This window comes from Dendrobates tinctorius, unplaced genomic scaffold (genome assembly GCF_039654945.1).
Source record: "Dendrobates tinctorius isolate UK_male_01 unplaced genomic scaffold, ASM3965494v1 ptg000216l, whole genome shotgun sequence".
NCBI lineage: Eukaryota > Metazoa > Chordata > Amphibia > Anura > Dendrobatidae > Dendrobates > Dendrobates tinctorius.
The window spans coordinates 5452038-5466017 of record NW_027361883.1 but is presented as its reverse complement, the minus strand read 5'-3'; the positions used below and the strand labels follow the sequence as shown (position 1 = coordinate 5466017).

Sequence of the window (13980 nt, the reverse complement as noted above, 5' to 3'; positions counted from 1 at the left end):
CTTGGCCAAGCCCCTAACCAACCTCACCCGCAAGAACATGCCTAGGAATGTGACGTGGACGACTGCATGCGAGGATGCCTTTTCAGCGTTAAAGACCGCCCTCGTCACTGCTCCTGTCTTGGCTGCCCCGGATTATAAACGCAGGTTCCTCGTGCAGACAGATGCATCCACCTTTGGGATTGGGGCAGTACTTAGCCAAGTGAACGCCACCGGAGAAGAGCATCCTTTTGCTTTTGCTATTCGGAAACTACTGGATCGGGAAGTTGCCTATGCCACTATTGAAAAGGAGTGCCTTGCCATCGTATGGGCGCTAAAAAAATTGCAGCCATACTTGTATGGCAGAGACTTTACAATTGTTACAGACGACAACCCCCTCACATGGCTGAACCGCGTATCAGGGGACAATGGAAGATTGCTGTGGTGGAGCTTGTCCTTACAACCCATCCAATACAAGTGGGGAAGCCAACACCAGAACGCCAATGGACTGTCTCAACAAGAAGAACCATAGGCTCCCAAGGCCGACCTACCCCTGCCACTGTACAAGGAGCTATAAATAACAGCAATGTGGACTAAAGTGAGCAGGCCAGAGGTCTGTGTAGACTTCATGGCGTGCTCACTTATTATGGGGGGGAGAGGTTGTGATGGTGTGATATGCTGTGAGGATATCATTTTGTGTATATATCTGTTTCATTGATTTTCATAGTGTTTTTCTTGTTGCCTTGTGCGTCTGTAGCCTGACTGTGTCTGTCTCTTGATGACCCCCTGTGGTTACGTAATCCCCGTGGCTCCTTTGTCTCCTCAACTTGTCTGACTACCCCTGGTCATAAGGAGGGGTCTGGGGAGGACAGACGCTGTACACAAGGAAGGGGGTGGGGAGGAGAGGAGGTAGACAAGTCAGTTCCTGTGTGGAGAGCTTCGTGAAGACTGCACCCCATTTTATCCTCTGGTGCTAGAGTTTTGGAATCTCGTCTCCCTGGACATTTTATCCTGTTTCTGGACTGCATTCTCGTTCTGGACTATTGCATCCTCAGTGTGGTGGATTGTTTATGGACCTTCTAATTTTGCCTGTAATAAAGGTCTTGGGATTGTTCACCCTTCCCTCGCTCTGTTGATTGAGTGGTATCGGAGAAGGACCCCGTGACACTGCCCAATTCCAGCCTTGCTGAAGCATCCCCAGATCATCACCGATCCTTCAACAAATTTCACAGTGGGTGCAAGACACTGTGGCTTGTACGCCTCTCCAGGTCTCCGTCTAACCATTAGACGACCAGGTGTTGGGCAAAGCTGAAAATTAGACTCATCAGAGAAGATTACCTTACTCCTGTCCTCTATGGTCCAATCCTTATGATCTTTGGCAAACTTCAGCCTGGCTCTCCTTTGCTTCTCATTGATGAAAGGCTTTTTTCTAGCTTTACATGACTTGAGCCCTGCCTCTAGGAGCCTTTTACAAACTGTTCTTGCCATGCACTTCACTCCAGCCGCCATTTGCCATTCCTTTTGTAGGTCACTTGATGTCATCCTGCGGTTGCTGAGTGACATTTGAATAAGATGACGGTCATCCCAGTCAGTGGAGAGTCGTTTTCGACCTCTACCGGTCTGTAGCTTTGTTGTCCCCAATGTCTGCTGCTTGATCTTGTTGCAATGGCCTGCCGTCATAGAAATTTTAAGGATGGAGGCAACATGATGCTCACTGTATCCCTCTGCTAGTAAAGCCAGAATTGAGCCCTTCTTTTCCTCACTCAAGACTTTTCTTTTCAACTCCTTTGGCATGGTTAAAAGTTATTTTTTCATTCTATTACTTTTGGGATATTACTAGCACTTTTTTGCCATCAAGCTTGTCCTATTACAAGAGGATTGTTATCACCACAGCAGGGTTTTTTATACTTTCCTTCGTTAAATAAGATTTGGTTCAGGTGATCACCTGTTCAGAAGCACATTAAGTAGAATGAGGTGGACTCTGTGTGGAATTCAACTGAAACTGGAATGGAATGGCTGTCAGACATGTAGAGATGATGATTTTTATAAAACTGTGCAGTCTCTTAATTTTTGCCAGAGCTGTGTGTGTGTGTGTATATATATATATATATATATATATATATATATATACTGTATATATATATATATGTTGCTCAAAAAAATAAAGGGAACGCTCTGGCCCTGCTACATCTGCAGTGCTGCCCCATGCTCGCCGGAAGGGCGCTATACCAAGTGTATACACAGCCATGTACAGTATGTACAGCGCACACCGTTACCTGTCCGAGGCAGAAGGGGGAATCCCTCCCCGAGTCTCCCCGCAAGATCCCAGGCTGCAATCGGTCCTGGTTCCCCCATGTCCAGGCTGGAGGAATTTGTTAGATACAGTCCAGTGCCGGCAGTGCTCTTCCTGCCCGGTGCTGGAATGCTCCACCGGCTCCCAGCTGCTCCCAGTCTCCTTATGTTTGGCCACCATCAGTTCTGCTGTAAATGTCTCTGCCCCTGATGGGAGCGTCAGTGCTGGCAGCAAACCCCGTGCCGCCTTGGCTAATCCTGTGTAATCCTCCACAGCGGGAGAGGAGGCTCTGACACACTATAATTACAACGGAGGGGCTGAGCCTGCGGTCAGTGCTGCCGCCGATGCCGGTACTGGGCATCCCCCTCCTTCTCACCATTGCCTGTAGCTATCCAGTGATCCTGCAGGGTACCACTAGTGGAGCACCGTCGAACTGCGCATGCGTAAATTCCACGCAGGCGCAGTGAATTATTCTGTTGATCCCGGTGGCAGATGCACGACGTGTCTACAGACAGAGGAAGCCGGTCACATTAAAGGGGTTTTCCCATGAACAAAAGTTCATTTTAAAAATTGTCTGTGTCTGACCATGTACGGAGCATACCACATCTCCTGGGCAGGGGAGGAAGCAAAAGACAATACTGACAATACAGCAGGGGATCACAGAGGATTCATTTTGGGAGGTAAAATATTTCACTAACTGTTTTTAAACAATATTTTACCTCAAAAAATGTATCCTCTGCGATCTCCTGCTGTAATGTCAGTATCGTCTTTTGCTTCCTCCCCTGCGCAGGAGCTGTGGTATGCTGCGTACACGGTCAGACACAGGGGTGAGAGAGACAGCACAGCTCAAACGGGACAGCACATGAGGGGAGAACACAGGACAGGAAGGAGAGAGGCAGCAGACAAGGGGGATAGCACATGGGGTAGACAGGTCAAAGAAGAGAGCACAGACGGCAGAAGTCAGCACATGGGGGAGAGATTCTCAAAGCTGCAAAACCTGCCCCCATCGCAACATTACTGCCCTCCTGATGCGATAGCATTGGGCCTCCATGTAGTAGTAGATAAGTGTGGATAAAAATCCCCGCTGCTGTGGCAAAAGACGGATCCAAATATATTTGTAATACACTCTGGTGGTTTATTCAACGCGTTTCAAAGCTCACGGCTTCTTCTTCAGGAAATTACCACAGAAAGAAATGACAAACAGAGCTGCTCTATCGCTTATATACATTCAGAATTCAAATACCGGCTCCTAAAATCTTCAGACATGTGACACATAGAGTCAAAGTTCATAACGTAGTGATACATGAAAAGAGTTATTTTCAACATGTACATGAACTATTAACATCATAATTAGCATGAATTAACCAATCTGATAAAATTTCATTTACTTCTCTTTCATTTTTCAGGGTTCAGAAGAAAAAAATTTTTTTTATAAAAATTGTATATACAAGATGACAGGACAAGAACCAACATGAGGACGTAAATCACCCCCACTCTGTCTTCCATCTACCTCTACATCTCCAGTCAGAGGAGGATCAACTAAAATTGACAAGATTAGCCTACACTTTAAGATGTTTAAATAGTATGTACTTATTTATTAAAAAAATATAGTTTTATTAACCCCTTCACCCCCAAGGGTGGTTTGCACGTTCATGACCGGGCCAATTTTTAGAATTCTGACCACTGGTCCCTTTATGATGTAATAACTCTGGAGCTTCCATGGATCCCGATGCTTCTGACATTTTTTTCTCATGACATATTGTACTTCATGATAGGGGTAAAATTTCATTCATATAACTTGCGTTTATTTGTGAAAAAAAAAGCGGAAAATTGGCGAAAATTTTGCAATTTTCTCACCTTCTTCCACATGTTTGGTGTGTCTCCCAGGTGGCTTGTTGCAAACTTTAAATAACACTTTTTATGGATATCTTTGAGAAATGGCTTTCTTCTTGCCACGCTCCCATAAAGGCCAGATTTGTGCAGTGTATGACTGATTGTTGTCCTATGGACAGAGTGTCCCACATCAGCTGTAGATCTCTGCAGTTCATCCAGAGTGATCATGGGCCTCTTGGCTGCATCTCTGATCAGTCTTCTCCTTGCTTGAGATGAAAGTTTAGAGGGACGGCCGGATCTTGGTAGATTTGCAGTGGTACGATACTCCTTCCATTTCAATATGATCACTTGCACAGAAGGAATCAGCCCCGATGGCGGTGGCCACGCCTTATATGTGAAAAATGAGGTGACAGGTTCCTTTTAATTTCTATGAGAAAAGGACAAAAGGAAGACACCAATTGATAGTTTCATGATTAAAGTTTATTATTAGTTTTTATAATAAGTAATTTTATTGTCATATTTTAATAAAAAATATATTTTTTTATATTTTTTAATAAATAAGTACATACTCTTTAGTGTAGGCTAATCTTGTCAATTTTAGTTGATCCTCCTCTGACTGGAGATGTGGAGGTAGGTGGAAGACAGAGTGGGGGTGATTTACGTCCTCATGTTGGTTCTTGTCCTGTCATCTTCTATATACAATTTTTATTAAAAAAAAAATGTTTCTTCTGAACCCTGAAAAATGAACGAGAAAGAGAAATAAATGAAATTTTATCAGAATGGTTTATTCATTCTAATTATGACATTAATAGTTCATGTATATGTTTTTCATGTATCACTACGTTATGAACTTTGACTCTATGTGTCACATGTCTGAAGATTTTTGGAGCCGGTATTTGAATTCTGAATGTACAGTGGGGGAAAAAAGTATTTAGTCAGTCAGCAATAGTGCAAGTTCCACCACTTAAAAAGATGAGAGGCGTCTGTAATTTACATCATAGGTAGACCTCAACTATGGGAGACAAACTGAGAAAAAAAAATCCAGAAAATCACATTGTCTGTTTTTTTTTCATTTTATTTGCATATTATGGTGGAAAATAAGTATTTGGTCAGAAACAAGCAATCAAGATTTCTGGCTCTCACAGACCTGTAACTTCTTCTTTAAGAGTCTCCTCTTTCCTCCACTCATTACCTGTAGTAATGGCACCTGTTTAAACTTGTTATCAGTATAAAAAGACACCTGTGCACACCCTCAAACAGTCTGACTCCAAACTCCACTATGGTGAAGACCAAAGAGCTGTTAAAGGACACCAGAAACAAAATTGTAGCCCTGCACCAGGCTGGGAAGACTGAATCTGCAATAGCCAACCAGCTTGGAGTGAAGAAATCAACTGTGGGAGCAATAATTAGAAAATGGAAGACATACAAGACCACTGATAATCTCCCTCGATCTGGTGCTCCACGCAAAATCCCATCCCGTGGGGTCAGAATGATCACAAGAACGGTGAGCAAAAATCCCAGAACCATGCGGGGGGACCTAGTGAATGAACTGCAGAGAGCTGGGACCAATGTAACAAGGCCTACCATAAGTAACACACTACGCCACCATGGACTCAGATCCTGCAGTGCCAGACGTGTCCCACTGCTTAAGCCTGTACATGTCCGGGCCCGTCTGAAGTTTGCTAGAGAGCATTTGGATGATCCAGAGGAGTTTTGAGAGAATGTCCTATGGTCTGATGAAACCAAACTGGAACTGTTTGGTAGAAACACAACTTGTCGTGTTTGGAGGAAAAAGAATACTGAGTTGCATCCATCAAACACCATACCTACTGTAAAGCATGGTGGTGGAAACATCATGCTTTGGGGCTGTTTCTCTGCAAAGGGGCCAGGACGACTGATCCGGGTACATGAAAGAATGAATGGGGCCATGTATCATGAGATTTTGAGTGCAAACCTCCTTCCATCAGCAAGGGCATTGAAGATGAAACGTGGCTGGGTCTTTCAACATGACAATGATCCAAAGCACACCGCCAGGGCAACGAAGGAGTGGCTTCGTAAGAAGCATTTCAAGGTCCTGGAGTGGCCTAGCCAGTCTCCAGATCTCAACCCTATAGAAAACCTTTGGAGGGAGTTGAAAGTCCGTGTTGCCAAGCGAAAAGCCAAAAACATCACTGCTCTAGAGGAGATCTGCATGGAGGAATGGGCCAACATACCAACAACAGTGTGTGGCAACCTTGTGAAGACTTACAGAAAACGTTTGACCTCTGTCATTGCCAACAAAGGATATATCACAAAGTATTGAGATGAAATTTTGTTTCTGACCAAATACTTATTTTCCACCATAATATGCAAATAAAATGAAAAAAAAACAGACAATGTGATTTTCTGGATTTTTTTTTCTCAGTTTGTCTCCCATAGTTGAGGTCTACCTATGATGTAAATTACAGACGCCTCTCATCTTTTTAAGTGGTGGAACTTGCACTATTGCTGACTGACTAAATACTTTTTTTCCCCACTGTATATAAGCGATAGAGCAGCTCTGTTTGTCATATCTTTCTGTGGTAAATTCCTGAAGAAGAAGCCGTGAGCTTTGAAATGCGTTGAAAAAACCACCAGAGTGTATTACTATAATGATTCGTCTTTTGCCACAGCAGCGGGGATTTTTATCCACATTTATCAACACTAACTGCTTATAATTAGTTATAATTGGAAACACTTGATCCCGAGATAAATTGTTCTAATAACGTGGGCCATGTGTACAGGGCTTTTGGTGTGGAGTGGGCAGGGCTATGTGGAGTCGGTGTGGAGTTGGCGTGGCTTGATACATACACACACATTTATGCACTCAGCTTTATATATATAAATGCTAATGGGGAGCTCATTGTACCCTGTCATGGCTAAGTAGTTTAGAACATCGTCCTACCTACAGTTGTGGCCAAAAGTATTGACACCCCTGCAATTCTGTCAGATAATACTCAGTTTCTTCCTGAAAATGATTGCAAACACAAATTCTTTGGTATTATTATCTTCATTTAATTTGTCTTAAATGAAAAAACACAAAAAGAATTGTCCTACAGCCAAATTGGATATAATTCCACACCAAACATAAAAAAGAGGGTGGACAAAAGTATTGGCACTGTTCGAAAAATCCTGTGATGCTTCTCTAATTTGTGTAATTAACAGCACCTGTAACTTACCTGTGGCACCTAACAGGTGTTGGCAATAACTAAATCACACTTGCAGCCTGTTGACATGGATTAAAGTTGACTCAACCTCTGTCCTGTGTCCTTGTGTGTACCACATTGAGCATGGAGAAAAGAAAGAAGACCAAAGAACTGTCTGAGGACTTGAGAAACCAAATTGTGAGGAAGCATGAGCAATCTCAAGGCTACAAGTCCATCTCCAAAGACCTGAATGTTCCTGTGTCTACCGTGCGCTGTGTCATCAAGAAGTGTAAAGCCCATGGCACTGTGGCTAACCTCCCTAGATGTGGACAGAAAAGAAACATTGACAAGAAATTTCAACGCAAGATTGTGCTGATGTTGGATAAAGAACCTCGACTAACATCCAAGCAAGTTCAAGCTGCCCTGCAGTCCGAGGGTACAACAGTGTCAACCCGTACTATCCGTCGGCGTCTGAATGAAAAGGGACTGTATGGTAGGAGATCCAGGAAGACCCCACTTATAACCTCGAGACATAAAAAAGCCAGGCTGGAGTTTGCCAAAACTTACCTGAAAAAGCCTAAAACGTATTGGAAGAATGTTCTCTGGTCAGATGAGACAAAAGTAGAGCTTTTTTGGCAAAGGCATCAACATAGAGTTTACAGGAGAAAAAAAGAGGCATTCAAAGAAAAGACCACGGTCCCTACAGTCAAACATGGCGGAGGTTCCCTGATGTTTTGGGGTTGCTTTGCTGCCTCTGGCACTGGACTGCTTGACCGTGTGCATGGCATTATGAAGTCTGAAGACTACCAACAAATTTTGCAGCATAATGTAGGGCCCATTGTGAGAAAGCTGGGTCTCCCTCAGAGGTCATGGGTCTTCCAGCAGGACAATGACCCAAAACACACTTCAAAAAGCACTAGAAAATGGTTTGAGAGAAAGCACTGGAGACTTCTATGGTGGCCGGCAATGAGTCCAGACCTGAATCCCATAGAACACCTGTGGAGAGATCTAAAACTGGCAGTTTGGAGAAGGCACCCTTCTAATATCAGGGACCTAGAGCAGTTTGCCAGAGAAGAATGGTCTAAAATTCCAGCAGAGCATTGTAAGAAACTCATTGATGGTTACCGGAAGCGGTTGGTCGCAGTTATTTTGGCTAAAGGTTGTGCAACCAAGTATTAGGCTGAGGGTGCCAATACTTTTGTCTGGCCCATTTTTGGAGTTATGTGTGAAATGATCAATGTTTTGCTTTTTGCATCGTTCTCTTTTGTGTTTTTTCATTTAAGACAAATTAAATGAAGATAATAATACCAAAGAATTTGTGTTTGCAATCATTTTCAGGAAGAAACTGAGTATTATCTGACAGAATTGCCGGGGTGTCAATACTTTTGGCCACAACTGTACTTGTTCTACATTTATCTCCACTGTACTCTCCCTTGATTGGCAGCTCTGTCTAATCAGGGAAAGACAGAGATAGATGGATAACAAGAAGGTATGAAGGTGCATTGAGATGCTCGGCCACTGAGCACCTACTTAACAACATACTGTATATTATAGAAGGATTTTTTGAAAATTTAGCAGTAGATCTGAACACTGAAGGTCTGATTTTTACCAGGACTATGTCCATTACAAGACGTTGCACATGAATAGTTATTTTGTGCAGACAGACGTCTTTCATGCCAATTTATAGCCTGAAATTGTAACCCAACATTGGCTCTTATTTGTTATTATGGGTCTGTAAAAGATGAAGATAACTTAGAACAGATGAATAGAATATTACAAGACAAGAAGGGGACACTCGGGGACGATAGCAGATCTTGAATTAATATTTTAAGACTCACTTATTACTTCTGCTTTAGCTGCCAGAGTCCTGGTGTCTCCATCTCCGGATGTTCTGGAAGGTTCTCAGGTGACCATGACATGTGACTTCATGAAATCCCAGTTGGGGGAGACAGAAAACATCTGGTACAAGAACAGCAGATGGCTTACAAAGACCATGGACAGCTCCCTGGTGTTTGACAATGTAAAGGACAGAGACACTGGATATTATCACTGTGTTGTACAGGGAGCCGAGGGCAGCAGTGTTTCTCCATCAATCTTCCTCCACGTGTCTTGTAAGTAAGGGTTGTGCTTAAACTGTCCACAATTTTTTGTGATCCATATGTTTGAGGTAATCACGTCCGATATCTCATAGTCCAAAATGGAAGAAATTCATAAAATGATTAATGAAAGTCTTATTTATGTACCTGGGTCACAGCACTCAAGGAAATCACTCCTCCATTGTTTTTCAGATGCCCCGCGAGTACCAGTAATGTCATCTTTTTGGGAAGCACAGAGCGGGCAGATTGGCATCATTCAGTGCTCCGTAGACAGTGACCCACCATCCAGCTTGGCTTTGTACTTTAGAGCCTTGATGATATGGTCCTCTGACTCCAAGGGATCCCTGAGTGGCAGGATAAGAGTTTCCTCATCACGGAATATGATAAAGATGGAGATCAGTGATGTATGGCTGGAAGATGAAGGAACATATCTCTGTGCAGCAAACAATTCTATCGGAGAGTCGAGAGCAACGATCAATTTCACAGCACAAAGTACGACCAGCTACCAAGCTTCCCATCTCTTTCTGCTTTTTCTTCTAATATATGACCCCTTGAAGGTATCTCACAATGCAAAAATTTCTGAAACGTGCCATCACAATAATTTCACCATTGGAGACACCATCTTACACAAGGGCTCATGAACAATGGCGAAATTCAGGTGAAGCCTCCTGACGCTTTATAGGAGCCCATAACACGCCTGTGTATGCGTCTGACTGAAGAGAGCAGCAGAAGGAGGCAAAATGGTCAATGGCTCCATAGTATACTGTAGATATGTAGGAACATCTGCAGTAAGAAATTGGTATTATTAAAGGGTTATTCCTATTGAGAACATTTGAAGATAAAGAGATTTTGTGGACAACTTCCATGTTGCAAATTATTGAAGATGCATTTCAAAGTGACAGGCACTTCTTCCTCAGGAAAGAACCAGATATGTAGTTGTTTCCTGAGGAAGAGATTCATGTCACTTCAAAATGTGTTGAATAAAAATGGCATGTTTAATAAATCACTGAGAACTGACGTCTTCAATTCACAAAATCTCCATATCTTCATTTCATGGGTTTGACAACCCATGGATCTGCAGCAGATGAATAACGTTTTAAAAAAATGCATTAATTCTTGGATAAGGTTATTATTATTATTATTATTATTATTATTATTATTATTATTATTATTATCTGTTTATATTGCACCAATGGTTCTATGGTGCTGTACATGAGAAGGGGTTACATAAAAATTACAGAAATTACTAACAGTAAACAAATCACAGACTGATACAAGGGGAGAGGACATTCTACAGGATGGTGGGGAAGGAGACAGTAGGTTGGGGGGTTACAGCAGCTCTGGTGATGGTGAGGCAGTAGCTCCGGTAGTGGTGAGGAGGCAGCAGCGTCATTGCAGGCTGTAGGCTTTCCTGAAGAGATGGGTTTCCAGGTTCCGTCTGAAGGATCCGAATGTGGTTGGCGGTCGGACGTGTTGGGGCAAAGAATTCCAGAGGATGGGGGATATTCAGAAGTCTTGGAGGCAGTTGTGTTAGGAGTGAATAAGTGAGGGGGAGAGAAGGAGGTCTTGGGAGTACTGGAGATTACGTGAGGGAAGATATTGGGAGATTAGTTCATAGATATATGGAGGAGACAGGTTATAGATGGCCTTGTGGTTAATATTAGTAATTTGAACTGGATATGCTGAGGGAATGGGAGCCAGTGAAGATATTTTCAGAGTGGAGAAGCGGAGGAGTAGCGAGGAGAGAGATTAATTAGTCGGGCAGCAGAGTTAAGCATGGACTGGAGAGGTGCCAGAGTGTTAGTAGGGAGGCCACAAAAAAGGATGTTGCAGTAGTTGAGGCGGGAGATGATTAGGGCATGCATAAGCATATTAGTAGATTAAGGGTTGAGAAAAGGACCGATTCTGGAAATAGTTTTGAGCTGGAGGCGACAGGAGGAGGAAAGTGCTTGGATGTGCAGTTTGAAGGACAGGGCAGAGTCAAGGGTTACTCCAAGGCAGTGGACTTCCGGTACGGGGGAAAGCGTGAGGTCCTTAATTGTGATACTGGAATCCATGGGACTTTATGAGTTGTCTCAAGCCAAATGTATAGATTAAGAAGAGAGAAGAGAGGGTGGGATGAGGAGGTAGTGTGGGAGTGTGAGACGCCGATTGTGCGGTTGGAAAGGTATGAGGAGATCCAGGATAGGGCGAGGTCTTTTTATGTTAAAGGTGGAGAGGATCTATAGTAGGAGGCAGTGGTCAACTGTGTCGAAAGCAGAGAACAGGTCTAGAAGGAGGAGTATGGAGTATTGTCCGTTAGCTTTGGCTGTAAGTAGGTCGATGTCAGTTGAAAGAAAGTGAAGAGGCCATGTAGAGAACTGGTCAATAAAGGCAGTGGTCGGGCCCAGAGGTCGGTATATGATGGCCACTTGGAGGTTGGAGGGAAAGTAGATGCGGACAGCATGGACTTCAAAAGAGGGGAAGATTAGGGAGGGAAGAGGTGGGATTGGGTTAAAGGTGCAGTTGGAAGAAAGGAGAAGACCCATTCCTCCATCGTGTCTGTTGCCAGGGCGAGGAGTGTGGGTGAAGTGGAGGCCGCCGTAACACAGCACAGTGGGGGGGGCAATGTCCGAGGGTGTCAGCCATGTTTCTCTAAGACCATGGAAGGCAAGATTGTGAGAGAGAAAGAGGTCATGAATCACACGAAGCTTATTGCAGATGGAGCGGGCATTCTAGAGTGCTCCAGAGAGAGGGAGCAGAGGGGTGGGCATCATGGGCACGGGTTTTACGTTGGAAAGATTGCAGTAGTTTATATTAGATAGGGAGAGGTAGGAGGGGATAGTAATGGAAGGTATGAGCTGTGGGGGTCCAGGATTGGGAGATATGTTGCCAGCAGCGAGGAGAAGCAGAGGAAGAGAGAGCAGGTGGGAGAAGGAGAGTGGGAAGCTTGTTTTATGTTTTATTAGGACAGATCTGAGGTTGAGGAGCAGGTCAGCAGAGGAGGTCAGGTGGGGAGGAAAGAGGGAAAGGGAGATGATTATTAGTTTAGAGGGTGCTGGGGTTTGGGGATAGTGAAGGAGAGTGACGATTAATGGAGCAAACACTGAGGTCATATGTAAACATGGTGAAGGAGTAAGATGGGTTAATAAAAAAGCCAGGTCCAAGTAATAACAAGTGCAAACTCAGCAGACATACCCAAAACAGATCGATACATACAGTAGTGTGGAGTCCTAACTCCTGCCATGACTAACTGCCTTTGAAATAACTGCAGCTTCTCAATACTTTAGCTGCAGTGATACTTTGCTGCAGGGACACACGTACCAGACCCCACACGCGTGCCTCCCAAAGGTTGCTACTAAATTTATAGAACTGAGTAGAGGATCAGGTGCGAGGGATTGTGGGAACTGGTTTGGGATAAATTACCAATTGGCTAGCACACCGAGAGGTTAGATGACCAAAGGCACTGATGATCAAAGGTTAGCACAATCTGATAAATGTTATAATTGTTGGTTGGAGAAGACACTATTCTCGTTTTTTACACCCCTTTTTAACATGTAAAGCACCAAGGAATAAATGGCGCTATAGGAATAAATAATAACAATTTGTGCCACTTTCTCCCCAGTGAATTTACTTTGGGAACATTAATGTCGCATGTACAGGGTGGTATATCTGGGTCCCACCATTGGGAGTTGAATCTGACTTATGAATGAGGCCCCATCGTGTGCAACTTTTGGCAGAGAAGGGGTCAGAATTCCTGCACAAATAAATTGTGACTTTGGCCACTTCTCCACTGACGGATGTGCCATTCCCGGGCCATTCACAGGTCTCACTGGTGTGATCTGCATCCACTATACCACTATACATTTGTGGAAATGTAATAAATCTTTGAGATAGGAATTCCTTTTTAAGTGATGCCAATGAGCTCTTATGATATTGGGTTGTGATAGAGCAGAGACAGAGTTGCACCAATAGTTTATTTATTTTGTCACATAGAGAAAACGATCTTGGTGGTTTCACCCTCATTCACACTTCTCACCGAACATCCAATGTTGTGTGCAGGGAGTCAAACCCAAGGGAAAGATTTCGATGTCCAGTCCCACGTACTTTTAATGTCTGAAATTTGACTAGAGCGGGAATGATAACATGGTTCAACAGTCGATTCTGGCAACAAAAATAGGTGGGCTCACAAAAGGACAGAAACTCAAAAAACAGCATTACGAGGATGGGTCAATTGGGGTGTCTGCCCTTGGGTTGTGCACTTATATAGTATTGGGCATCCCGCCTGATCTAATACTATGGGTGTCATCAATAGACTATAAGCCAGACACTGTGTATTATTATTATTATTTATTGTTATAGCGCCATTTATTCCATGGCGCTTTACATGTAAGGAGGGGTGTACATAATAAAAACAAGTACAATAATGTTAAACAATACAAGTCATAACTGGTACAGGAGGAGAGAGGACCCTGCCTGCGAAGGCTCACAATCTACAAGGGATGGGTGAGAATACAGTAGGCGAGGGTAGAGCTGGTCATGCAGCGGTTTGGTGGATCGGTGGTTACTGCAGGTTATAGGCTTGTCGGAAGAGGTGGGTCTTCAGGCTCTTTATGAAGGTTTCGATGGTAGGTGAAAG

General features: G+C 43.6%; 1 protein-coding gene across 2 annotated transcripts in view; it reads left to right on the top strand.

The window, feature by feature from the left end:
- SIGLEC1 (sialic acid binding Ig like lectin 1) overlaps window positions 1-13980 on the top strand; it is a 147406-nt gene that overhangs the window by 44562 nt on the left and 88864 nt on the right. For both annotated transcript variants that reach the window (XM_073555089.1, XM_073555088.1), the window contains exons 12-13: window positions 9123-9377; window positions 9555-9854. In XM_073555089.1, the coding sequence (XP_073411190.1) occupies window positions 9123-9377; window positions 9555-9854 (555 nt within the window). The remainder of the gene's footprint in view (window positions 1-9122; window positions 9378-9554; window positions 9855-13980) is intronic.